Source organism: Peromyscus leucopus, chromosome 15 (genome assembly GCF_004664715.2).
Source record: "Peromyscus leucopus breed LL Stock chromosome 15, UCI_PerLeu_2.1, whole genome shotgun sequence".
Taxonomy (NCBI): Eukaryota; Metazoa; Chordata; class Mammalia; order Rodentia; family Cricetidae; genus Peromyscus; species Peromyscus leucopus.
The window spans coordinates 31642038-31669513 of record NC_051076.1 but is presented as its reverse complement, the minus strand read 5'-3'; the positions used below and the strand labels follow the sequence as shown (position 1 = coordinate 31669513).

The following is a 27476-nucleotide window of genomic DNA, read 5'->3' as shown; positions in this document are numbered from 1 at the left end:
CTCGGTAGCAAGCCAAGAGAAACCTGGAGTGTGTCTGCTCTTCTACTGCCCTTCCCTTTGTGTGTGCGCCACTGCCAGCGGGGCCACACCTGGGCACCCTTTGCTGCCCTGCTGGGCGCTTCAGACAGGACAGCAGTTCACAGAGCCCAGGGGCGCAGGGCATCCGTGTTGGTGTCAGGCAGCCAACAGTTCAACAATTGCTCCACTTCCTAGCACACTTCCCCAATCTGGAGTTTGCCGCTGTGTGGCTGAGGACCTCAGAAATACGAGGGTCACACTGACCACTTGACCCCAGGATTGAATCAACCTAGTAGTGAACGTGTACAGAGCTGGTTACAATGCTAGGCATTTGATAAGAATTCTGTTACTAGTGATACCTGTGTACCTCATACCTCTGTTTGGCCAAGGCTTTGTAACATAGTAATTATATCTAACTTTATTAGATGATAAACCTTTAATTATGTTGCTAAGTGTTTGCCAACAGTGGTTAAATATGCCCAGTCCTCGGGTTCTCACCGGTAGGCTACACTAATATCATCTGATCATCGAGATAATTATGAGATGGCATGTGAAGAAAACTCATGGCCACACAGAACTTTACACTTCTCTGCAGATTGCTTGCTCTTTAAGAAAGATTTTTAACTTCTTAGGTTTTTCATCTCTCTCCAGCATTTACTTTTGAGACACTGTAAGTAAATACAAGTCCACTTGCTCTTAGGGCGGGCTTCCTTGGCATTTAGAGGGATCCAACAATTTTTCTGGACTTTGTTTTACTCCATCCTGCTGAGCTTAAGGAAGTGTGTGTGTGGGCTGGTGGAGCAGGAAGGGACGGGCCTCAGAAAGGACCACCAAATATTTTATTTATTTTACTGGGAGGCTTCAATCTCCAAGACAGTGGTGGTGAGATGGGAGGGTGTGTGAGAAAGCAGGGAGCCAGAGCAGGGAAGGCACAATTGGTAGTGGTCTCTGGCAGCTAGATCAGCTGAGGGAATCGATTCTGGCTGAAGTAAGTGTTGCCTCGAAAAATCTGGCCGGTGACCCTACTCCCGGACTCATCTTCCGTATCATCCCCGGCCGACTTTCGGTGAGCGTTCTGGTATAGCACAGCACACACACCTGTGAGCCAGGCGGCCACAGTGCCAGCCGCGAAGATGCAGAAGCCGACGAGCAGGAGGAAGATGTAGTCCTGTTGGTCCAGGTGCGTGATGCACTTGTACTGGAGTGGGTTCCCCACCTTGGTGATGGGCCACCCTTTCAGCTCGGTGGGCTCCACGCACGTGGCATTCTGACCATCTGTGAGGAGAAACACAGCAGGCAGTGTGCTGAGACAGCAGGCTTCCCAGTGTCCTCAGCCAAAGGGAAAGGTGTCTGGAGCTCATGGCTCAAAGTGTGGCCTACGGGCCAACGGCACGGGTGTCGTCTAGACTTTGTTAGAAATGCGGAATCTCAGGCCCACACCAGCCTGTCTGAGTTGTCTGCTCCTCAACAGGAGTCCCATGGTGTGTGGTAGTATACTAAAATTTGAAAAGTGCTGTGGCCGGGGCTGTGTCTTATGCCCAGGCTTAACTGCATTTGGACCATGATAATGGCCTTTGCTTAAGACCCTCTTTAAGGGAAGGAGAGACTCCAACAGAAGGTTGGAAACTTAAGCATGGTATGTTGGAACTTTTGCACTAAGGTTTACCAGCTTCCCCTCTTCTCTCTCTTCTTCAGTCTACCTTTCTCCATCTCCTGGTCCCCTTCTCTGTACTAGTTCGTGAGCCTGCTCAGGCACTACTTTATGGTTTGAATGTTAATTGTCTGCCTAAAAGATGCATATTTTGAAACCTTGGTTCCCAGCTGCTGTGCTGTTGAGTGACTGGATCACGAGGGGTTAACCTTGTGAAAGGACTCATTACTCATCAATGACTTCACAGCAGAGGGCTGTTAGTGGGTGGGGCTTAGTTGGAGGAGGTAGGTCATTGAGGTGTGACTTTGAAGGTTGTATCTTTCCCCTGGACCCTTGCTCACTGTCTGCTCCCTGGCTACGGTGGGTGAATACCTTTGTTCCGCTCTGTGATCTCTGCCTTGATATTCTGTGTGAATACAAGCTCACAGCAATGGGATCAAGCCACTGTAGGCTGAAGGTTCTGAAATAATGAGTTCAGAGTCAATCTCCATAACTTTACAATTGTTTCTCTTAGGGATTTGGTCACATTGATGAAAAGCCAATTAACAGAGACCATTAATATTGCCCAAGAGAATCAGAAACCATTTACCTCAACTTTAGGGAGGGTCAAGATCCCTGGGAAGGTCTCTGGTATGTTCTTCGTATGGAAGTCTGGGAAGCTCAGCATAAAGACTCTGCCAGTAGGTGAAGCAGTTCTACTTCTTAGCAATTGTATTGGCACTCACCAGTTGGTTACACGAATGACTTGAATATTCAGTCCCTTTTAGCAGCTGATGCAGCTCCCTGGATGCTTCTCTGTGTGCCTCCCCATATCTAGTACCATGTACTTCAGTATATATCAGAAGGAAAAGAGGGCTCGAGCGATACAGAACAGGGATGCCATCCAAACCATCACCCGCTAGTCATGCAGACTTTGCACGACACCTCCTTCCCCATCTCACAGGCACAGACCATGATGTGTGTTCTCAGGGTAGTTACCAGGATTGGCAGGCATGGGTGAGAAGACAGGCCACTGAGCCAGGTGTGCGCAGTACTCGGAAGTCTAGCCTCAGCTCCGTCTTTCTAGCTCTATGGACTCTACCCTGCTGATGCCAAGGTGTATGCTGAGGCACCCAAGTAAATGTACCCAGCATATTTATGATGAATAAATCAGCTCCAGCCCAGAATCAAGACCAGGGTTTGCAATGACCACAATTAATCATAATTGCAACTACTATTTTCTAAGCTTTTAGTGTAGGCTGACCTATATACATTTTATCTCATGTAATGCTTACAACCATCTTGATGCTTATAATATTTTTTATCTTTAGTTTATAGACAAAGAAATGGAGACTTAAGAAGTTTCATGATTTGGAGGTTCTAGATAACTCAAAGGATCTAGCCAGGAGACTATAGACAGAAAACCAGGACTGAGCTGTTCCAGGCAGTGTAGAGACATGGGAACTATAACCTGAAGATGTAACAGAGAAGATTCTTTTAACTATAGAGTAGGAGCTGTGCAACTATGTGGTAGCATCCATGTCCTTGCTTGACAAGGAAGTTAGGGAAGTAGGGTTGGCTAGGAGATCCTAACAGAAGCTGGCTAGGAAATCCTAACAGAAGCTAGAGGCAGATGAATTCTCGAGGAGTTGGCTGGAAGGATGCCAGGTGGGTCTGGGGGCCTGGAAAGAACAGTTGAAGGGTAGGAAAGTTACACCTGGGGTGTCAGCGGCTCATGGTGTTGCAGATGAGCTGTTGGAGGAGGTTGTAAACCTAGGAGAACAAAGACTGTACCATGTTCATTGCTTGCAGTGATCACTGAGGACAGGAGAGAGTGTGGCCAGGTATCCCTGTGGGCCACCCTGCTCCAAGTGATGGTGTTCATGTAGACAGAAAGGGGCTGTGGGCATGGAGGGGCTGAGAGACAGTCGTGGTGTCTTGGCCTAACTGAAGGCTTCCTGGGCTCTCTGCCTGAGAGTTCAAGAGTGGAGCTAGGAGGAAGCTGCTGAAACTTCCAGGATTCCATCCAGACAGGATTCCCAGGTCACCTGCTCAAACTGCCAGAGAAAGACAGTTTTGAAAAAGGAAAACGTGGGATTCTGAGGGTCGGAGCTGTGTCTAGGGGTTTATCTCATTCTATTTTTAAAAAGATTTGGCTTTCAAATTGGGGCTTGGGCGGCAGAGATGAGACTAAACATTAAACACACACTTCCCCATTTCAGAGCATTAACTTTGAAAGGAGCAATTAGGCAGTGATTTTAATGCATTGTTAGGCTGCTGTGCGAGTGAGGGATGTGGGTGGTTCTGTTGGGAGGGAGGCTTGGGCTTTTCCACAGCTCCCCTATCTCCCTTCCCCCATCACATCACTGTCAAGGCTGAACTTCTCTCTCAGTCTCCTTGCTCTGTGCTTCCAAGTTCACCAGCTACGGTCCAGGTCACACACAAACGCCCGACTGCTCCCCCCAGGTTTAGCTTTTTCTAGACTCACATGATTTAAAATGTTCCTGTGATCCCCACTGTGGGCCTCAGTATAACACCCCCAGCGCCTGTCCTGGCTCCTCTCAGCACCTGCCCCCTTCATCCTTTCTTCCGGGCTGCACTCCTGGTGGCTCCCTTATTCTCCAGTCTGAACGTCTTAAGCTTGATCACATCTTGCCCTGGCTCTCATCTGTAGCGAGGTGTGTCACGTAACTCATGGCACCCACAGCCTCTTTCTTCAGTCTTTGCCTGATCAAGCTCTTCCCATTCTCTAAGAACTAACCTTAAAGCATCTCTGCTCCTTTGAGACCTTCCCCAGCCTTCGGTCCTCACAGGTCACAGGACATGCTGATATTCCCTCCTGATCTCATCCACAGCCTTGCCCGGTATCTTTATAGTGCACATGCCACAGTCTACCTGTATGTGATGCTTGTTTCCGTGACTGCCTTTTCTATTCTACCAGAGGGCGTTTTAGCTCTTGAAGGTGTAAAGTATATCTGATCATGATTTTATTAATAAGAACTATTAGTCACTGCTATTTGTAGGTATTTGGAGATTTTTAAGTAAGTTTTAAAGACAATTGGATTCTAGTTAAATTGTTAAAGACAATTGGATTCTAGTTTAATTCTACTGTGGTTAGAAACATGTTCTGTCATTTTGAAAATCCTTAGAAATTTCCATTATGGCCTAGCATCAGGCCAATTTTAGAAAATTTTCTTTGTTCTGAAAAATACATATTTTACTTAGATTGTAGTATTATAGAGATCTACACCTTGCTGACTATTTTTTTGTTTTTTGTTTTTTCAAGACAGGGTTTCTCTGTGTAGCTTTGCACCTGTCCTGGAACTCACCCTGTAGACCAGGCTGGCCTAGAACTCACAGAGATCTGCCTGCCTCTGACTCCCGAGTGCTGGAACCAAAGGCGTGTGCCACCACCGTCCTGCTTACCTTGCTGACTTTTAAATTTGATTTAAATTTTACCTTTGCTTGCGTGCGTGCGTGCGTGCGTGCGTGCATGCGTGCGTGCGTGTGTGTGTGTGTGTGTGTGTGTATGTGTGTGTGTATGTGTGTGTGTGTGTGTGTGTGTGTGTGTGCGCGCGCGCGCGCTTGTGTGAAGGTAGAGGTCTTAGTCTCCCCTTATATATTTTGAGACAATTTCTCATTGAACCTGGAGCTCACTGTTTCATCTGGGCTGGTCTGCCAACAAGCCTCAGGAGTTCACTTGTCTCCACCCCTCCAGTACTGGGTTACAGAAATGGATGGCCATGTCTGGCTTTTAACATGGCTGCTGGGGATCCAATCTCAGGTCCTCATCCCTGAATAGTAAGAGCCCTTTACCCACCGAGTCATCTCCCCAGCCTCTTTTGCTTACTTCTTGTTTTGTTTTTTTTCCGAGACAAAACAAAGAAAAAGTTTTTTCTGTGTAGCTTTGGAGCCTGTCCTGGAACTCCCTCTGTAGCCCAGGCGGGCCTCGAACTCACAGAGATCTGCCTGCCTCTGCCTCCCGAGTGCTGGGATTAAAGGCATGCGCCGCCACCGCCCAGCACTCTACTTCTTAATCTATAAATATAGATTGCCCCTGAGTTCTTGTTAGTCCATTGGTTGTCTATTTGTTCCCGCGGGAAGGAATTTTACCTTTTATAGATACATTCTTAACTCAAAACCCTCATACGAAAGTCAGCATTCCGTTTAGATCTGTCGTGCTTTAACCTCTGTTGTTAAAAAGGTGCACAGAAAGCTCTGACTGTTGCCTTGCAGTTGTTGACCAACGGCTCTTACTGTTGTAAAGCTCCTTGCTGTAAAGAGCACCTTTGCCTTAGTGTGGCTGGACTGAATTCCTTTTAGCTACTGTTTGCATTGCTTATCTTTCCCATTCTTTTAGTGTTTCAGTTTTCCTATGTTTAAGGTATATTTTTGTGTGCAATTTATAGCTGGGTTTTTTTCCCCCACCCAAGCTAGTAAAACTTTGTTAGTCCGTTGACATTTTGTATCTAGTAACTTACTTGTTTCCGATTTATTTCATTTATTTTATGTCCTATTTCTTCACTTTTTTGCCTTCTTGTTTATTATTTGAATCCATTTTCTTAGCTTGTTAGTAATATATTATTTTTCCTAGTCTGATTTGGTGATTCAGAGATTATATACCTGTGTACTGATAGTGGGGTATTTGACGTGTGCCAGATACCATATGAAGCATTTATAGAATTTAGCTGTAAAACCTACTCTGAACCAGTTTGGAGGGCAGTTTTAAATATTGCAAGGCTAGGGAATGAATAAACTATTTATCTATTCTTCCCTCTTACTAGGGCTACCACATGCTATGCTCTGACCAACTCCAGGGGCTCCATTCACATTATAGATGTGTACCTAGGCCCCTGATATCCTTTCTTTTAGTACTGCACCAGTGAGCCCAGAGCATCTGCCCCAGTTAAAACTCCCAGGCACAATTACAGATGTTATTAATGTTTAACTACTTGCAAATGGTTCCTAAGGCAGCATAAACTATCACCTTGTTTATTTCTACACACTGCATCTTAATCACAGGCAGTAAACATGTCTTCCAGAACCAGGTGTATGAGAAACCAGGGAGTCTGTGCTTAGAGCCATACATTAGTTGTAAAAGGCTATGAGGCCTCCCTTTGAACTCAGGGTTCCTTCTAAGAGGACCCTTTCCTCGGGCTGCAGAAAAGCTCATAGTTCTGGGCAGGAGCCATACTCCAGATGTCCAGGCATTTGGTACAGAAGGAAACAGCCCCTCCCCGCCCCCCCCCCCCCCGCCCCATGCAGGCTATGCCCTACTGTGTGCTCAGTGAACTCTCTGGGATTTGGTGGGAGGTGGCAGGGTATTTGGAGAGGATGGAATTTGAGGATACCCCTTCAGTGACCTCTCTGAACATCATTTTTTCTTTCTTTTTTCCCCCTTTCCTTTCCTCCCTTCCAGTCTTTTTCCTTTCCTCTCTGCAGTAGTTAGGATTCAATGCAGGGACTAGTGCCTGGTAGGTAATATTTATCACTGAGCGAGATTCCTAGCCTTTAAAATGGCTTGAAATAGAGGCTCAGTAGCTTTCCTAGGCTGTGCACTCATTCTGTCTGTAGTCCAGGCAGGTTTTGAACTTGGGATCCTCCCACCGCAGCCTTCCAAGTAACTGGAATTATAGATGAGCCCCACCAGGTTGGGCTCAAACTCCAATTTTTGTTGGCTTACATGTTATTTGCTAAGAACATCTTGGCCCTCTTAGTCTCCATGTCTTTGGCCTATTGTTTGGAACAGGTTCCCTCGGTGAAACGTGGAGAAAACACTATGACATCATTCTGTGCGATGGATGAATCTCCTGAGGAGATGGTTCCCTAGACAGGAATCTATCTGAGGAGCTTAGCAGGCCAACACCAAAGACGATTGGCGGGCAAGGCCTTCGCCATGGTTTCATGAACCTTTTTACTTTTGACTTGGGCTCTACTTTTGCCTACCAGGAGCTACATTTCTTTATCACCCAGCTATCTTCCTGTGATGTCCTAAGTCAGGGTTCACCAAACTACAGCCTGCTTGTTTTTATAATTTTTTTGGGGGGGGGGCATAAAATCACTCTGTGCTGGATAGTTTTATGTCAACACGACACAAGCTAGTGTCATTTTGGAAAAGGCAACCTCAGTTGAGAAAATGATCTCACCAGATCGGCCTGCAGGGAAACCTGTGGTCTATCCTCATGAATAACAATCAATTTATAAAATTTCAGGAGTGAAGGGCACTACTGCTCACCAGTGGACCAGGAAGAAATGAGGGACTCTCCTTGCTCACATCCCACATCCGGGGTATAAGCAAATACTGTGGGTCCCACCTTCTCTATTATATGCCTCGATTCTTAGTGTTCTTACCATGTGCAGTGTTACCCTGGTCTGACTCACCATCCTCCCTCCCTCACCCCCTTCCCTGACAGCCTCTCCTCCATGCAGCAGTGGGAACCAACTGTCAATCACAAAGCATGTGACTACTCTGCCAAAAACCCCTGCCAGGCCTCCTTGTCACATTAGAACAAAACCCAGTACTTCCGTGCCTATTTGCTCTGTGGTCTGGCTTCTGTCTGGTTTCTTCTGTCTCGTTCCTTTCCTTTCCCCTGCTTCACCCTTCTCCAACCAGTCTCACCTTCTAGCATGTCAAACGCACCCCATCCTAGTGCCCTTGCCTCTGCTCATCCCCATGTCTGGAAAGGCCCTCCTTCCCCTCACTTCACATTTCCATGCCTTGCTCCTCACTTTATCCAGTTCTCTGCTCAGAAGCCGCTAGCTGGAGACCTCCTTATCAGAAGCATCTACCCGGCCATGATGACATAAGGGCCAGGCACACTCCTCTCCCGAGAGCACTTGCTGCTGGTGGCACGACGTATGTTTGCTTACAGTCTTCCTCTCACCTGAGAATGTCAACTCCACACAGTATGTCTCTTCCACGGTGGTCTGCACAGTGCCTGGCCCAGGCCCTAGCACTCAGTAGGCATTTAGGCTCCAGGCTGCGCTTCTTACAAGAAAATAAATTGAGAATGGCAGGAGTTTGCCTCAAATATGATTTCAGTTCCAGTCTTGGTAGACTTCGGCTGCTGCTGCTGCTGCTATATGTTATATGTTGCTATATGGTATTGGGGATCAAACTCAGGGTCTCATATCTACTCGGCAAATATCCTACTACCAAGTAATAGACTGAACCATGAAACACTTGTTGTTTTGTTCTTGAGACAGGATCTCACTGTGTAGCTCTGATTGACCTGCCCTTGATGTAGACCAGACTAGCCTCAAACTCACAGAGATACTTTTGCCCCTGCCTGTCTCCTGAGTGCATGGACAGAACCACCTGGTTTTGAAATGTTGCATCTTTCATTTAAAAACTACTTGACTGGGCTGAGAAAAAAAGAATCTCATTCAACCCAGGCTAGCATGGTAAAACTACTAGCTGATCATATAAACAAACTTGAGAACATAGTCTAATTGTTAAGACTCCATCCAGAGTCTAAGACTAGCAACATCTACAAGGTCAAAGTAACAGCTCCAACAGGCACTAAATCTCACACATAGTCCAGATTAGTAGCTGAAAAGATGAAGTCAGAGATGTACAGAGGGAGGCTTCAGCCACCTCTTGCTGGGTGGGCAGTGTGTGATCATCTCCCTGGTTAGGCCATAAGAGCATGCAGGGTGTCACCCCTGATTGACTTGGCCTCCCATATGCTCAGAGAATTAACCTGTCTCAACAGAAATCAGCCCATCTTTGTCCAGTCTCTGTCATTCTATAATCCCTGCCCCAAGCAGCTTAGTGGCTGCCCATGCAGGTCCCCCACTGTCTCTGGAAGCTGCCCTGACTACTTTCTTCCTGCAATCAATCTTTAGCGTTGGGAGTTCCCTTGGAATTCTTTAATTTCTCACTTCTCCTTAATAGAGTTTGCTTTTGATTTCCTTACCCTCCCATGAGTTCACATATTTGACCATTGTGAGCACTAGACAGTGAACTAGAGAGCCGCTGGCCCAGGTTGACTTGCAGTGACCATTGAGTGTCTGGCACTTTCAATTCCTGGGTCACACCTATCTGAACCCCAGATCCCCATTGTTCTGGAAAGAACTGCATTACTACCATGATGTGTCGCCTGATCACAGGTCTAAAACAATGGGACCAATTGATTCTGGACTCAATCCTCCCAAACTCTGAGCCAACAGTCACGTTCTCATGGTAAGTCAGAAATGTCAGGTATTTTATTATGGTGATGGGAAGATGACTGGGCAAGTGTGTAGCTCAATGTATTTCCCACAATTGTCTAAGCTAAACCTTAGTAGTTACCCTTCACTTTTATTTTTATTTTCCCAATTTCATTCATTCATTTGATGCAATATTTATTGGGCATTTTCTCTTTGTCAGACTTAGTGCTCTTTTCTAAAGGTGCAGGCATACTGTCATAGTTCTCCCAGTATATTAAGAAAGAGGTTAAATTAATACAAATTTATTACCTACAGTTTTGCCAGAGAAGAAGTCTAAGGAATCACGAGAAGGCCAGTTCAATCCTAAGTTCTTTTGTTTCTACCTTCCAGATTCTTCTGTCCTACTTCTCTACACCTCTATTCCCACTGCGGCTGTAGGCCACTATTCTTGGCCTCCTGTTGGTCTACAGGAGCTTAATTCCTAACTCTGTTTCCAGACTTGCCTGCCTTTCAGGGCTTCACGTGTGTGATACATAGGATGACCCTCAGACAATTGTTCAGGGTCATTTAGGATAGACCCTTGTCTCACTTTCTAGTTGCATCAATCATGTTGCATTCCTCAAGGATAAGGTGCTCTTTATCTGTATAGATGAGACAGTGAACTAGAGAACCACTGTCTCAGGCCATGTACTGATGCTTTCTAGAAGCCCGAGTTTGCTGGGTGGTTTGAGAAGCCACATGGAGAACTCTGATACTTCACCGATTGAAAGACCTTTAGACAACTTACTCTCAGGAATGCCTTTTGGGTTGAGTAAGGGAGCCTGTCAGAATCACTAGTTAACCACTCTTTTGGGGGTAGTTTAGTTACTTCCCTTTCTGCCCCTTCACTGTCCTCAGAAAGATGATCATCTAGCATCAAGGCCAGGGAGTATTTTATAAGATATGACAGCCAGGCTGGCAGAGCAGTTGCCAATGTTTGAACCATCTACTGCATAGAAATTAATTCTCATTTTCTCTCAACTCTTCTCCCCACCTGCCTCTAGTCTTTATTTCAATTTCTCTGGTGGAGGAACTTGGAGCCGAGTTAACATTTATAGTGAAATGGTCAAAGACCTGAATTCATTCTGGAAATCTAAGTTTTGGCACAGCTGAGGGTGACTTTGTGCTTGGTGTATTGAAATGGGGCCCATTGTCCTATTACAGCTGCCTGGATACAGGATAAAATAGCCTCAGGATGGAACTAAGATGTTCTCTGCTCAAATGCTCTGAAAATGACTTGGACCTGAAGCAGCACATGACCCAACCCATCTGCTCCCTGCAGATGTCTCTCAGTTGCCTAGATTCCTCCTTGACTTTTGGGCCCCACCACTGGGGCTCCATCAGAACTGCCCAAGGACTACATTTTAAGAGGTGACACAAGGGGACCCTCTGTCCTAAAACTGTTCCATTCCTAGCTCTGAATTCTTAATTTCTGATTGTTTCCTGTCAAACTCAAATACCTCACGAGGGAAACATTTCAAAACATTATTACCCATTAGCATCTCAGTGCAAATTAATTTGTTCTCTACTTGGAGCAGCCCCAGAAGCTTTAGAACACAAGATATTGCCATAGGCTCTCTGAGAAGTGGCCTAAGGACACTTGTATTGGCAGTTCAATGACTCAGAATCACAGCGTGTGAGATTTTTGTGCTCTTTAGAGTTTAAGGATCTCTGTTTGGGTGTGTCAGACCTGGGAAGAAAGACTGGGACACTGACTCCCTGGTGGTGGAGGACAAGTTGACAGAGCTTAATACAGGCGGTAGAAAAATGCCAGAGTTACAGGCTTCCCTTCCTACTCTGGTTGTAGCCATCTCTACTAGGAATACCTCCTTCTCCACTTTTACCCATCATGCACTTGTTTACCTGGGGTCCTGTCTGTTGAGCATTGCTCTCTTCTTCTATCATGGATGTCTTGCTTTTCTATTTATGTATGAAGCCTGCAAACACAAGGGATCTTGGAGAATTTCAAGTTCTACTCCCCAACTTTAAAGACAAGAAAAGTGAGACTCAGAGTGAGGGAGCAGCTCTCCTAAAGTCACACAGCGGGGTGCTGCCACCAGGGCAGGGCTTTCTGGCTTTCCACTCTGTTTTATATCTCTTCTACATCCCTCCATAATCTGATTAGGCAGGAATTAGGACTTCTTTATCTGTGACACAACAATCTTCATATATTTTGCATGCATAAGAATAAAATAAATGTTCTCGAGTCAAATAGGTTGATGTGCCAAATAACATACACTGTTTTTGTATAAAAATGGAGAATAACCTGGAACTTGGATGTCAGGATATATCCATGCTGGGCCAAACCAGACCCAGCAGTCACTTACCTGTGAAGATACTTGCTATAGTTTGGATATGAAATGTTTCCTCAAAACTCATGTTGACAGCTTGATCACCAAGGTAATATTCAGATGTGGAGTCTTTGGGAACTGATTCATAGGTTCTCTGACCTAATCAGTGGGTTAACCCATTGATGAATTCATAATTTGAGGCCATTACTGGGAAGGGGTAGAAACTAAAAAGTGGGGTCTCATTATAGGAAGTAGCTCACTTTGTAGAGAGTCCTTCCTCCTCTATCTCTTCACCATAAGCCTAGAAACCGTGGAGCCAGCCAACTGTGGACTTAAATCTTTGAAACATAAACCCCAACAAACCTTTATCTCCTTTAGGTTGTCTTCTCAGGCATCTTACCACGGCAAAAACAAACACCAAACAAACAACAGCTCCCTCCAACACACACTAAAACACTCCCGGATTCTGAAGCCTCTGCTTAAGGTTCCTTTGTTAAGTGGCTTCCCCAGCACTGTGAGAGCCACTATCCTGGGTGGCCATTTAAACGGACAGACATGAAATAACAACTAGAAATGCAGGTCAGTGGTACTCCACATTTCAAGAGCTCAATAGCCACGTACAGCTAATGGCGGCTGTACTGGATATCACATATAAAGTGTTTCCAGTGCTGCAGAAACATCTGTTGGGCTGCCCTGGGGCCGACTTGGGGGGTAAAGGGGAAGCAGACATAGAGAACATCCTGGGAATATTTAACCCTGTCCCACTAGGGAAAACAAATATCCCGGGAAGAATTCAACTGCCACTCTCTCCTTCAGATAGCATTAATGACTGGAAAATTACAGCTTCAGCCAGGAATTAGTTCACCTGCTTGCTGACCTGGGCTGAAAAGGAAGTGGAATGCATGCATCTCTTTTTAACTCTGTACTCATCAAGGCTCATCAGGGAACCTGACATCTGGCATATCATAACATACTCCCATTTCTGCTATCTTCTGCATTCGGAAAGTGAACTGTGTAAGACGGAATACTTTCATGTATCTGGTTAGAGTGTCATTGTAGGATTTCTTTTGAGTAATACTTGTATAATAATAGTCTTGCTCGTTTGGGAAAGTTACAGTATTCCTGTTTTGTGCAGCATTATGATGAATTGAGGTGAGCAAAACATTTCAGTTTCCTGTATAGCCTCCCTTCCAGGGGGTCCCGAGCCCAGGATATGACATATAGATGAGCATGTCCTCATTCCTCTTCTTGAGTCCCCTTCATCTCCTTTCAGGACCTCTGCTTCCTTCAAGGTTTCCCACAGTTGCAGAATTCATATTAGCTGATTAGAGATCCCAGTAGTTGACCCCTTCCTCTTATAGGAGAGCTGGTAACGGTGCAGGCATACTTGTATTATTCTCCTCAGGAAGTTAGTATTCTTGCAGGGACCTTTTCAAGGTCATGGCATTGGGGGAGTGAATATCCTATGTCTAATTTCAGCTCAGTAGTAGGCAGCAGTTGGGGAGGCACTGGAGTAAAGCTTCGCTCAGCACTTGCAAATCACAAGGCTATGCCGCCCCACATGGACTGACTTTCTCTTGTCTTCTTCCCTGGCAAGCTGTATATCCATACCTGCCTCTGGAAGTGGGATTTTCTTTAGGTTGAGCTTCAAGACCCAGATTTGGTGGTGTGGGCACAGGCACCTTGGTGGTGCTGGTTCACCCTGAGTCTCATAACTCACTGATAGGTAACCAAAGCTTTACTCTGACCTCCAGTTTGGCTCTCCAGGGTCTGAAAGTCTGGGTTCACAATTTATCTACTATCTAGCTCCTTCCAGGAGTCCCCTTGCCTCTGTCCTCCTGTACTACAATTCTGAGATTTAATGATCACCTTCCCAAGTTCTATGCACAGCCCATCTATATTGCTATAGTCCTGTTTCCTGGACAGTATTTTGTGTGTTGAGCTTTCTTGAAGTCTACCCCTTGTCCTCTTGGCTGACATCTTCTCTACAATATATTGTGCATATCTCTTATCTACCAACTAGTTGTTTACAAAATGCTTACAAAGTGTCAAACTTAATGCTAACCACTGTTCGTAAATGTTCTTATTTCATCATTATGACAGCCCTAGGTAGGTTGCTTCTATTATTACCCATGTCTTAAAGATGAGGAAATAAATTGAAGGTCAGATATATCACCACAGAGAGATTAAATGACTTATCTGATATCTTATCGATACTAAGGGTCGGGCTAGGATCATAACCCAAGTCTATTTCTCTTCAGAACCTGAGCTCTTAGCACTGAGCTCTGTTGTCTGCATGGTGGCTGTCCATCACTTGTAGCCAAGATTGGTATAAGTGTGTGTCTAGGCATATACTGGCTCCAGTTTTATTTAGCTCTGCTATGCCGCAGACTTTGGGGCACATAACGATGGGGCTGATCTCCTAGAGTCACATGAGTCTCTGTATACAGCCCCTCTGAGCCTGGGTTAGTTATACCCATTGGCAATTGTTCGGTAATGGGAGTCACTCAAAATACATTTGAAGGGATGAACAGATGTACTAAACAGTAGCATAGAGATCTGTTACTTCACTGATTTTTTTAAAAAATTGTTTATTCTTTAATAAAAAAATGTGTATGAGTGGGTTGTTTGCCTGCATGTATTGTAAGTGCACCACAGGCATGCAGTGTCCACCGAGATCAAAAGAGGGTGGAACCGGAGTGACAGACAGTGGTTAGCTTTTATTGTGAGTGTGGGGATCTTCTTCAAGAACAAGTGATCTTACCTACTGAGACATATTTCCAGCCCCTCACTTCTTGCTTTATCAGGGACATGTAGACTGTCATGGCAACGCCATACTGCCCTTAATACTGCACTACAGGGACCATACTAATGCTAAAGGATAGTGTCTCCTCACATCAACAGAACCTATTTACAACTGGAGTCTCCTTTGCAACCAGGCTACTTTGCTTACATCATTGAAATTCTTTCTGTGTCCTGAACTGTGGCTATCTGGGGGAGAAGTGTGGGTTCTATTCTAGAACATGTCAAGCTCCCCATTTTGACAGCAAATGTAGGATCTAAGCAGGAGAGTTTGCAAATGAGAGTTCACCAAGAATGTTTGTCTATAGCAAAGGTATTTCTGCCCTATAGAATAATTATAGGAGAGTCAGTGAAATAATGCCTCCTTTGCATTAAAGTCTAGCTAGAGGGTGAGAGACATCTAGTGAATTTTACTGTGTGTTCAGTTTGGTGTATGTTTGTGTGCATAAGTGGATACATGTGCATTTATACATGTATGTATGGTATTTAGATGTAATTTATAGGCACACACACATGGTGATACCTACCTTTGTGTTTGTGTATATGTTCATGTGTTTTAATGTAGTATATTTGCATACATGTATGTTCATGTTTTTTTTTTTTTTTGTTGTTGTTGTTGTTGTTCTGTTTGTTTTTTGTTTTTCGAGACAGGGTTTCTCTGTGAGTCCTGAAACTCACTTTCTAGACCAGGCTGGCCTTGAACTTACAGAGATCTGTCTGCCTCTGCCTCCTGAGTGCTAGCATTAAAGGTGTGTGCCACCACCTCCCGTCTTATGCTCCTGTTTGTGTGTGTGTACACACACATGTGTGCAAGTGAGAGGAAGATGGGGGAAGAGGAGGATGAGGAGGAAGGAAAGGATGAATGTCAGATTGAATAAGACCCAAATGAGGGCTAACGCTAAAGTAGGCTTCTCCTTTTAGAGTCCAGATAGATAATGTGAAATCTGGACAGGTAAAGGAATATTACAATTACTTTTTGATAGTGCCTGTTAACAACAACAAAAAAAGATCTTTTATGAGTCCTAAGTAGTAGGCAGATATGAAGTAAAACTGGTTTAGTTATATTTAACTAACCTGACATAAGATATGATTTTCAGATTTAAAAGATAATACGGTCTCATAAAGACCTTGCTATAGTTTTCACCTAAAATGTTTCCTGAAGGTCTGTGTGTTAAAGGTTTGTCCCCTAGTCCATGTAGTTATTAGTAGGTGGAGGAACCTTTAAGAGGAGAGGACTAGTCGCAGGAAGTTGTGCAGCTGTGTGCATGCCCTTGCAGGGGATATCGGGACCCCAGTCCCTTCAGCAGCCTCCTCTGCCACAGGCTCACTGTGACACATTGCTTTGCTACAGGTCCAAAAGCAGACCATGGAACCTTCAAAACTCTGAGCCCAAATAAGTAGATTTTCTCAGGTATTTTGCCAACTGACCCTAAACTGCATAGCTCAGACCTTGACTTGAAATCAGTTTTTTTTTGTTTTATGATTTTTTTTTTAAAACACATTTATTAGTGGTGTGATTTTGGTTAAGCCAGTCTATGTCCTTATCCAATGACAGAATTAAAAATATCAATTCTACTCTCTTACCCAGGCTAGTGGCACAGAATTTATTTAAAGTTTGGTGTGATATCCAAGCAAAGAAAATGAGACATGTGAGGAAAAACTGTCCCTGTTGCAGAGATTTATCTGGCCTATTCTATTCATGTTTTCTGAGATATCAGCAATGAACAGGAACAATGGGGTCATATTTCTCCAAGAAGTGGTTGAGAAGGCTCCTCTGAGTCTCTGGACAGCAGAGGGGTGTGAGTAGATCAGCAGTTGTGGGTCCCACTAGCTATATAGGAAAACTGTGTCTGCCTCTTATCCGTGAGAGATTTATGAGCTTGGCAAGATCGATATGCCTTCTGCTGTCTTTGAAAACATGCAGCAAAACAGACCTGTTTTATAATCTTGTTCAATTGTGGATGGAATTGAATGAGTCAAGGAGTCCAAAGGAGTCAGCCTGAAAATTCTGAGAAGACACAACTGTAAGAGCAGAAATTTGATTAAGGAAAATTGTATGAGGGGTGAAAGCTTGGTGAATTGCCTGGTAGGCTTAGGAGCTGGAATAGAAGGTAAATTGCCATGGGGTAGTCAGCTAGGGTAGGAGGTTGCCCTGGCAACCTGGTGGCCACCACTCAAGGGAAATTTGTATGTATAGCTGGATCGCACAAATACATGACTTGTACAAGGTTGGACCTGTCAACATTCTGTGGTAGAATGGAGGAGGGGCTCATAAGGTCTTACCCCTATCTGAGGAGCTTTTGGCAGTTAATGGTTACCAGGGAAGGGGAAGACATTTTCTTCAGTGATGTAGCCAATGGTAAATGGCCCATGTTCCTGTATCCCTGTAAATAACACCTTGCCTATGTTCATGTGAACAACTCTAACTCATCAATCTCTCTCCTACACATATACATATGTGTGCGTGCACAACATGAACAAGAAGGGAGACTAGTTGGAAAGAAGAAGGTTCGTGGGAATGGAAGGGGGGGTAAGAGACATAGTGGGGGAGTGACTATAACATATTATATGTAATTAACAAATGCTAATTAACACATTTGAGCTCTAAAAATGTGTATGTGGGGATTTGGTTTGGTGTGATATCCAAGCAAAGAAAATGAGACATGTGAGGAAAAACTGTCCCCGTTGCAGAGATTTATCTGGCCTTGGTCAGATAAATGTGGGGATAGGCAAGGAAAGGTGCTTGTCTTCGCACCAGATCCCTATGTGAACTGGCAGGCACAATCCCATTTAGGAACTCCATTCCATGCAGGGAAATTGACTCTCTAGTAGAGATCTCTGTAGAAAGCACACAGCACCAGTGGATGCAAAACGTTCTCTGACTCCTCTTAGAAGAGATGCTATCATCTAAGATGCTTAGACAGATGCTGTCTTCTCTCCTGTCTTCAGTCTCAGTGCTATTGAGATTTCTGACAAAGTTACAGCTCCTTTTTGTTTATCCTAACAGTACAAGCTGGAATCTTTGGCAGCAGAGTCAGATGCCCATGGCACAAGAGGTAAGGAGGCACTCACCCTGAGTGCTTATTCTCAGTGCCTCCTTAAATTCTGGCCAGGAACCCCGTTTGTTTCACCCTGGTGGCCCCTGGGAGGCCTGGAGGGCAGGTTTTCACTGGTGGTCATCGGGGCTCTCCCCACCAGTTTCTGCAGTGTCATTCTTGGCCAGGAATCGCCAAGTGGACAGCACCAGTGGCTCAGGGCTTTCGGTAAGGGGCCTCGTTTCTCTGAAGCTCTGACTTCCCTGAGGTTGAAGGATACAGCAGAGTCCCTGGGAAGACGACATGAGGCATTGGGGTACTGAAGGAGCCATGGCAGAGAGGCTTGGGTCAGTGGCTGGAGCACTATTGGAACTCTCCCAGGTAAGGCTCCAACACTGGACTCCCCTAGCCTGACACTGAGCTTTGTGATCTGTCCTCTGATTCATGCTATTCTCTCCTTCCTTGTGAAGTCAGCATTTCGAAACAAACCAAAGCCTTCCCTTCTCTCCTCTGTCTTCTGCTGTCCCTGGAGCTCCCATGCCGCTCTCCCTGTGGAACTTTCCCTTCCACATCTCACAGTCTGGTTGGATTCTCTCTCACCTCTGAATGGCTGAATTTCTTTTAGACCTTGGAAAAATTCAGTCACTGCACTCACCAGATCCACACTGTTTACCAACGGAGCCCAGTGTCCCTGAATTACCCTGTTACATTACAACTACAATACTTACCATTTACATACACATTTTATTGGCTACAATTCTGCAAATTATGTAATATATACCAGTTTTATGGATGGGAAACTGAGGTGCAGGGAAAGGAGATTTTTCCAAAGACAGACAAATAGTAGGTGACATGTCTGAACTCTGAATTCTCATTCTAGAACTTTTCCTATTAAGCCTTGTTGCCTCTCCAGTCAAGCCAAGGAGGGGCCAGGCCAAGCAGTAACAGAGCTTTTGGTTATTTTCACCCAGCTTCCCTCCCACTCTGACCATCTTCTGACTCACCTTTTCAGAAACCAAGTCCTCCGGTCCCATCGTATCCTTCCCCACTCCCAATCAGTCCCTCACCTGGGTACTCCGTGTGGGACAGTAGTAAGTGGATGGCCAAGGCCAGGAAATCACAGGTGCAGTTCCAGGGGTTTCCACTTAGATACACGGTCTGGAGCATTGTCAGCTGGTGCAGGGAATCATGTCCCAGGATCTGCAACCCGGTGTTCCGGAGGTCCAGGAACCGCAGGGAGCTGGTGTTGGCAAAGGTGTATTCGTCGAGAGACAACAGGTGAGGGTTGTTCGAAATGTTCAGCCGCACCAGGCTGCTGAGCACTGAGAAGGTGAATGGGGAGATGGAAGTTAGGTTGTTGGAGCTGAGGTCAAGGTAGATGAGTTTGAAGACCCCGATAAAGGTATAATCCATGAGCTCTCGAATCCGGTTGTTCTGACAGTCCAGGTAAACAAGGTCACTGAGGAATCCCAGCTGCATGGCTGGTAAACTAGTGATTTTGTTATTGCCCAGGAGTAGCCTCCTGGTGTTCAGAGGAATGTCAAGTGGGTATTCCATTAGCTGCTTATCTGTGCAAGATACTTCTTGGTCTTGACACAGACAGTTGGTTGGGCACTTGGACCCTGATACCAGCCCCATTCCTAGAGAAAAGAGTAACAACTTGGGGCCAGGGCCTGAAGCAAGGGACATAGTAAGAAGCCACGGTTCCCCTCCTTCTACCTTCCTGAGGGCGGGCACACGCTGTCCTTCTGATCTGAAGGCTGCCGAGGGGTGGGGCTGGGCAGGGCAGGGGATGGGTGCTGGAAAAAACTGTAACACTCTAGCTTTGTGCAAAGCAATTTTCCATTACAGGAGAACTGAACAGAAGTTGAAACGCGAGGCCCAGTGCCCTGCTGCCGGCTTGGTTGGTGGCTCTGCCTCTTGCTCAGTCCGGAGTGCTGTTGGAAGCTTGCCCACTTGGCGGCTTTGAAAGGTCTCACCCTTCCCCTGCCTTTGTAAGTGAAGGGGAGCCAGGGGAGAGCCACATGACAATGAGGTCGCCAGTTGACACTTTTGTGATGTCAGCAGCCTCAGGAGACTGCCAGGCAGAAGGAAAGGCTTCTCAGCTCTTCTGGGAGTTTGGGGGGTGTTTTGTGTATGTAGGTAAGCTTGCTCTCTGGAGGAGTTGGGCATGTGGGTGTCGGGGGACACGCATAAGGGCACTGTGTGCGTGTGTGTGCCAGGGCATGCTTGGAGTGTTCATACCAGCTCCTCAAAGAGGTGTCAGAGAGGATGTGGCTAGATCGGAGCCCCTAACTCATAGGGGGACCTGGGATGTCTCCAGCCCCATTATCCTTTCTGATGATCAGCTCCCAGAGTGGGTATTTTCATGAGTTCTGAATTTTGAGAGGTGCCAGTTGTTTTTAGAAGATAGGAAGAGGGTTTGCCTCTTTTGTAATAAAGCAATGGGAATTTCTCTGATAAGGCAGGACTCTAAGATTATATTTCTAGGTTGTATACATTCTTGTCTACATTTGGCGGGGGGAGAGAGAGCATTAGTATTTTTAAGGACGTTTTTGAACAATTGTAAGGTACTCTACTTAAAACAAAGCCGAAATGTACATATTAAAACAAAAACAAAAACCAAGTGTGATAATATGAATAATTTATCACTTGCATTCACCTAGAACTTTAAACACATTGGGTGCATTTCTAGTGCTTCTTCTGTGAGTTTCTTTTGCTCAATAACTGCTCACAGATGATAGGAGTCTTTTGGAGGTACAGGGTCTGGAAGTTCTCTCTGGGATGTGTAACTCACTCCATGGGGGAAGGCATGAGGTCAGAAATGAAGATAAAACATCTTGGGAGTTAAAATTGTATATTTATGGAAAATAGGATCTTACTCTTTAGAAGGCTTCATAGACAATGTAGGTAGGAATATTTATAACTCGGTGAAACCTGTATTTAGCTTAGCATAGTGCCTGGCACTAGGCATATAATAAATATTTATTGAATGAATGATGCGTGAATGTCTCTGATGGTTTGCTTCCTTTTCTTGCTTCTCTGCCAAGAGAGAAATTAATAAAGTCAAGTGGATTCATGGCTAGTTAGCTAATGCTTGATTTTGTTTACTGACTCAGCATTTCTTGGGTGACTGGCTGGGAATTAACATGATGACTTAGGGATGTTTACTAAATTGAAAGTGACCTTCTTTAAGCAGAAATTTCAATCACTTAATGTAATGCCCTAAATGATAGTTATACAAATTGAAACAAGATTTAATTGATAGGGAAGCCAGCCTTTCTTTGTAGTTAAAATAAATTCTGTTTTAAAAACATAAAAACATAAGCAAGTCCCTCCCTAGAGCTTCGAAAATTGCTCATGAGATAAATTTAGATCATAAAAATCTATAGAATGAGATTAATCTCCAAAGTGGCCATTTCCTCTGGGAGTCGCAGTGGAGTGTGCTGCTCTGGCAGGGTCTCCTAGGGACACTTTATTAGATGTGGGTCGTGTGTGCTGGCCCCTTTGTTCCCATGAGTGATGGTCACTGACTGACCTCTGAAGCTCTCAGAATGCTCTGACTTTCTACTCTCTCTTTCTTTTTGAAAAACGTTTTAATTACACTGTTTAATTTATGTATGTGTATATTTGTGGTGTGTATGTGTGGGCACAGGTATGTGCGCATGGACATCAGAGGACAACTTGAAGGAACTCTCTTCCATCCACCCTGTGGGTCCTGGGGACTGAGACCAGATCATCAGTCTTGGTAACAAGTGGTTTTACCAACTAAGCCACCTCACCAGCCCCCCCCCCTTTCTTTGGCACCATTCTGTCTCTCTTAGAGTCTTTCCTCAGAGAGCCATGACTCCAGGCTGCCCCATTTAGTTTTCCAGCATTCTTGACTTCTTCAAGACAATAGCCTGTTTGACCATACTGTACAAGCACCCTCACTAGCAGAAGCTCTAGATAGATTCGTTATGCTGAAGGTTATTGAGCGGTGGCGGCGGCACTGACGGGCTGCATCTCACTCCCTGCAATGGTCAACCTCAGTCATTCCTCTTGTTTTAGGTAGCTGTGCAGTTTCTAGTCCTGCAGCCTCAACACTCACGGGTGCACTGTGATTGTGAGAGGTCGGACCTGCTTCCTAAATGTGTTCATTTTGATAGCGGAGTCCATGTTGTCAGAGAGCTGGGGGAGCGGCCAGTCAAGCACTTGCCATGCGCGAATCCAATGACCTGAGTTCAGTCCTCAGAACCCACGTTCAAAAACTCTGAAGGCAAAGACAGTGGATCTCTGGGGACTGCTGGCTGGCTAGCCTAGCACACTACCCACTCAGTAAGTCCCAGGTGACTGAGACCCTGTATCCAAAAAACGAGGTAAGGCCAGGCGGTGGTGGCGCATGCCTTTAATCCCAGCACTCGGGAGGCAGAGGCAGGTGGATCTCTGTGAGTTCAAGGCCAGCCTGGTCTACACAGTGACATCCAGGACAGGCTCCAAAGCTACACAGTCTTGCAAAAAAAAAACCCAAAACCCCCAAACCAAAAACAACCAAAAACCCAACCCAAACCAAAACCAAAACTCCCCCCCCCCACACACACAGAGAGAGAGAGAGAGAGAGAGAATAAATAGCACAGATAACGGTGAATAGACAATTATTTCTCTTAAATTCTCTTGTCTGTGAACTTTAGGGTTTTTTTTTGTTTTTCTCAAAAAAAAAAAAGTACCTTCTGTGACATTATTTCTTAGATCCCACTTTTGGACAGTCTGGATCAGGCTGTTTGCCACTGGCTGAGTTGCTTAACTTCTCTGGGCTCTATTTTTTTTTTTTTTCTTATATCTATTTAGGGAGGTAGGCTTGAAAATTTATAAATCTCTGTAGAACTTCTAAACCTCTTTCATGGTGGAAAAGTTACAGGTGCTGAGTGAAGAACAATGGGGAAGAGTTGTGGGGCCAAGAGAGTGTACCCCCAGAGTGTATCCTCCGAGTGTACCCCGGGAGTGTACCGGGAAGCCCTCCACACGGCTGCAGAAACAGAATCCTCTCCCCAGAGAGCTGCTGACAACCCCAGCCACATCCGGGCTGCCCTCTCAGTGTGTGTGTGTGCCTCACCAGCCCACTTCTGCCCCCTAGGCAGCCAGGGGCCATTCCTTCCAGGAGATGAGTGGTCACGGCCTGGGTCCTGCTTTTAACTCTTATCTGATGGAGCATTCCCAGCTTAATGGTCCCTTCCTGGTGCCAGAAAATCTCCAGTGGCTCTGGGTGGACTAAAAGGCAGCTTCTGTCGGACGACAGGGCAAGGTGACCTATGACAAAGTGGCGTTTCTGAGACGCGGAAGTTCTCTCAGAGTGAGGGGATGTGACTGACAAGCTAGGCTGCTAAGGGCCCTCACAGGTTTGTTTAAAATGTCCACAAGAGGCAGTTGTGTGAGCAGAGGGCCGACACTTGATGCTAACGGCCAAGTCAAGCGCTTACACAGGTAAGCCGCTCTTACGTTCTTACTACTGAGAAGTCCACGTAGCTGCCTTGCTTCAGGTGGTGAGGGAAGCTGACATGGTGATGCTTTTATTTGCCTGAGAAGAAAGGAGCAATGAGGAACATACATGCCATTGTATTAAAAGTGTGAGTGGTCGCAACTGAGGGCTCACATGGAGTTATCAACCAGTGGTGCGCAGGCCAATATTGTTTTTGTCTTTCCTAGCAGTTAAACAGGTGTTCATATCTAAAGAAGTATGAGAGCCACTTAGGACATACGATCCACCCCAGACTTTGAGCTTGCCCAGCCTTTCTCCAGCAGAGTCCTCTCTGCGAGCCTGGGACCGTGGGGCGGTGCCGAGAAAAGCAGGTGAAAACAAGTAAGGTTAGTGTGGAAAAGAGAAAAAAGTCCCAAAGCATGCTGGGAGGGTTAGGGCCCAGGCCCATCAGCATGTATGTAGTTGTCTGTATATACCTTGGGTCTGTTTTTAGTATCAGCTAGTATAAACTACCATCACCTTTTCCCTCAAGGTTGCCTGAGTTCCCCACTTAGGAGATAGACCTTAAGAGGAGAGGTTGGAGGAACTCACTCCAATTTCTTGTGCTCCCCAGGAATGCTTTTGTTTTCAGGATTCCTCCATATTGTGCAGTTCTGCAGCACTCATTATCCAGAGGTGACCAAGGGGAAGCCTCAAAACTGCATACAAGATTTAGTGGAAGAATTGGATCCCACCTCCAGCTCAGAACAGATGGTTCTTTGTACCATGTGTTAGTGGTAGTTTGAATGAAATTGGCGCCATAAGCTCTTAAGGAGTGGCACTATTAGGAGGTGTGGCTTTGTTGGAGGAAGTATGGCCTTTGTTGGAGGAAGTGTGTCACTCTGGAGGTAGGCTTTGAGGTCTCATATATGCTCAAGCCATGCCCATTGTTTCAGACCATTTCCTGTTGCCTGCAGGATCAAGATGAAACTCCTTCTCCACTCTCAGCTCCTTCTCCAGCACCATGTCTGCCTGCATGCCACCATGTCCTGCCATGATGATAATGGACTAAAACTCTGGAACTGTAAGCCACCCCATTAAATGTCTTCCTTTATAAGAGTTGCTGTGGTCATGCTGTCTCTTAGACAATAGAAACCCTAACTAAGACAGATTTAAAAGTGAGGGTGTGACTTACAGCTGTCAGGGAAAGATGGCTTGGTTTTCCAGGTGCCTTGTCGATTTCAGTGTGGGAGATGCCTGTGTAATGTAAGCTTTGGGAGAAGACTTTATTGATCTGGGTGGTGGTGGGCATTCACCTTTAATCCCAGCACTTGGGAGACAGAAGTAGGTGGATCTCCAAGTCTGAAGCTACCTTGCTCTGCAGAGTTAGTTCCAGGACAGCTAGGCTACACAGAGAAACTCTTGAAAAACAAACAGAAGATTTTATTTAGTGACTTGGGTATACACCAATGCTTCCTTCTGTGGGCATAAGTCTCCCCTTTGGTGAGAGGGTGATGGACATTGCCTTTCTAGGGTTGTTAAAAGGACAGTAACTGCTTTTTACCATCTACCAGCCTCAGGTACATGCTCTTCTAGCCATCCAGTGAGTCCTGTAGTATGATCCCATCTTATAAATGAAGGAACAGACTCTAAGGGGTGCCAACACCCAAAGTTACAGAACAAACAAGTAACAAGAACTGGAGGGGTCCAGGCACAAGCCTTAACTACCAACCACACCATCCACAAGAGCCCTGAGCACTCACTGTGCTTTTCATTAGTTCTATGGAATAAATTGACCTCCCGGATCAGGCCACTGGTTCTAATTGTGACTAATTTATACGTTGGGGCTCTCTGTCTTTCAGAAGGCCTATGACATTGTTAATCCTTAACGTTGTTCTTTTTTGTTGTTATTCTTTTTTTTTTTTTTTGTGGTGCTAGGGATTAAACCTAGAGCCTTATGCTAGGAAAGCACTCCATCACTAAGTTCTATTCCTAGCCCTATTTATTTATTTATTTTTGTTTGTTTGTTTGTTTGTTTTTGAGACAAAGTCTCTGTAGTTCAGGCTGGCCTTGACCAAACAGAGGCTGGCCTTGAACTTCTGATCCTTCTGCCTCCATTTCCTAAGTACTGGGTTTAATGTGGTGCCAGGGATAGAACCCAGGGCTTCATGAATGCTAGGTGATTCCCCCTACCAACTGAGCCACATCCTCAGCCCCACCCAGCTCCCGTTAACTTCTTATAGCAAGCTTTGAGACTATTCAGTCAATGATCTTTCTTGTGTAGGCGGAGAAGCTAAAAGGAAGACCAATTTGTTCCTGGGAGAAGGAGTGGTAAGCTGGACATGCTAACTCGTGTGTGCAGCCCAGCACTCAGGAGGCTGGGGCAGGAGGATTGCTGCTAGTTTAAGGCCAGGCTGGGCTGTAGCGTGAGATCCTATCTTGACACCCCCTCCCCTCCACCAGCCCTCCAAAAATGTCTAAAAGAGGGAAAGAAAAGAAAAGGAGCTAAGAGATGATAACAAGCTTAGCAGTGACTGGGGTGACTCTGTTTCCCTGTTGAGCCCTCACCCTCCATAGGGCAGAATTCCTTCCGGGATCATCTAGAACATGCTGTGTCCATTGGGAAAACGGGTGTCTACATGGTGCATAACTGCCCTGGTAGGAATCTCTCTGTAACCCAGGGGTGGCTGCCCCACCACCCTGACTCCAAAGTAATTACTCAACACTGAAATCTAAGGCAATGCAAATCTCTGTGTAGAGTAGACCTTAGGTGAGAGCTAGCCCCTACATAGGCTCAGGAAATCATAGCACAGGAGGGGGACTGAAAAGGCAAATCAGTCCTATATATTTTCCATTGGCATTCTTCAAGGAAGATTTTTGAAAAGACAAGAACTTTAAGCTGAAGTGTGGCTGGTGGATGTTAGGTGGGGCTTCCTCTGTCTGGTTCTGTGGGCAGGCATCAAGTGTGCATTTGGTTTGGAGTCGAGAAAGGATAATGCTCATTTTGCTTGAGTCTGATGAGTCTTGGTGTCTCAGTTTTCCTAATGTCTTTGAAGGGCTGTTCTTTTCTCACTGGGCTGGGCATGAAAGAGGGAAGTCAAATGCCAAGACTGTCTTGTCCTGGTACCCTTGATGGACAAGAGAGCGCCCTGGTTACCCTGGTCATAGGAAGAAGGCTTACTCCAGCAGAGGCCTTATACAGAGCAAAGCATCAACTACATCTTAAGTGGTGCTTAGGACTCCTCTTTGCATGGATGCATTTTCCCACACTGCCCTCCTTCGAGAGGCTGGAATGAACTTTAAGACATTAACGTTTCCAGTGATATCAAATTGGAGGCAAACTGAGTCAGTGGGCAGCTTTGTGGTGTTTTGCCTATGTTGCCAGGCATGTGTCCTCAAAGGAACTTTTCTATGTGAGAGTTCCCATGATGGCAGATGAGGAAGGTGACCTCTACTTCTGGGTGTCCTTAGATTGGCCTCGATATTAGGTCTATAACTGGTGATCTGTCATGAGGCTGGACGGTTTCTGCTTCATGGATCTTGCTGGCTGCCTTTCCACCAAGTCAGCTTCAGATGTTTCTGTTCTCTGTGATTTAGAGGGCAAAGGCCAAGGAAATGCCCTATGACGTCCCAGGCCCTCCTGCTGCATTATTTGGCCACTTGCTTCCACCTATTTTCCCAACTCGCGGAGCCTCCGTACCCGGGTGCACACACACACTCTCTGCTGGGTTCTCTCAGAGATAGGTTCTTTTACTGTTGCCCTAGTAACAGAATTATTAAGCTGAGTTCCAGCCTCGGGAGTGTGTGTTCCTGGTGAGGTAATGTCTGTCGCATCCAGCTTCTTTCCTTCTCACTCCCACTCCCTCCCTTCAGTCCTTCTGTCCCTCACACTTAGCCTGCTGTCCTGTCCCGTCTCTGGCCTAAGTGTCTCCTGCCCACCCTCCTTGACAGGGCTTTCTCAGGCTCAGGAACTCCTCCTGAGCCAATTCCCCATCAAACTGGCTTTCAAAGCTCCTCAAAATTGCCCCAAACTACAACCCCCTGTGCAGCAGTGTTTTGAGCAGAGCAAGTCATTG

General features: G+C 45.7%; 1 protein-coding gene and 1 long non-coding RNA gene across 2 annotated transcripts; one reads left to right on the top strand and one right to left on the bottom strand.

Moving 5' to 3' along the window:
* Nucleotides 1-835: 835 nt before the first annotated feature.
* Nucleotides 836-19963, bottom strand: Lrrc52 (leucine rich repeat containing 52). The gene is made up of 2 exons (XM_028864358.2): nucleotides 19034-19963; nucleotides 836-1293 (listed from the first exon to the last, which is right to left on the bottom strand). The coding sequence occupies exons 1-2, from the start codon at nucleotides 19653-19655 to the stop codon at nucleotides 974-976; spliced, it is 942 nt and encodes a 313-aa protein (XP_028720191.1). The 5' UTR covers nucleotides 19656-19963; the 3' UTR covers nucleotides 836-973.
* A 39-nt stretch (nucleotides 19964-20002) lies between these two features.
* On the top strand, nucleotides 20003-24418 carry LOC119089156. Its single transcript, XR_005093006.1, has 3 exons — nucleotides 20003-20108; nucleotides 23649-23807; nucleotides 24378-24418. It is a non-coding gene; the product is annotated as an uncharacterized LOC119089156 (long non-coding RNA).
* The last annotated feature ends 3058 nt before the right edge of the window (nucleotides 24419-27476 follow it).

What these genes read in the sequence shown, in the direction of transcription:
- Lrrc52 (XM_028864358.2), bottom strand. Translation starts at nt 19,655, where the DNA reads ATGTCCCTTGCTTCAGGCCCTGGCCCCAAGTTGTTACTCTTTTCTCTA. An exon ending in GTCCCACACGGAGTACCCAG is followed by an intron (nt 1,294 to 19,033) that starts GTGAGGGACTGA and finishes TTCTCCTCACAG; the next exon opens with ATGGTCAGAATGCCACGTGC.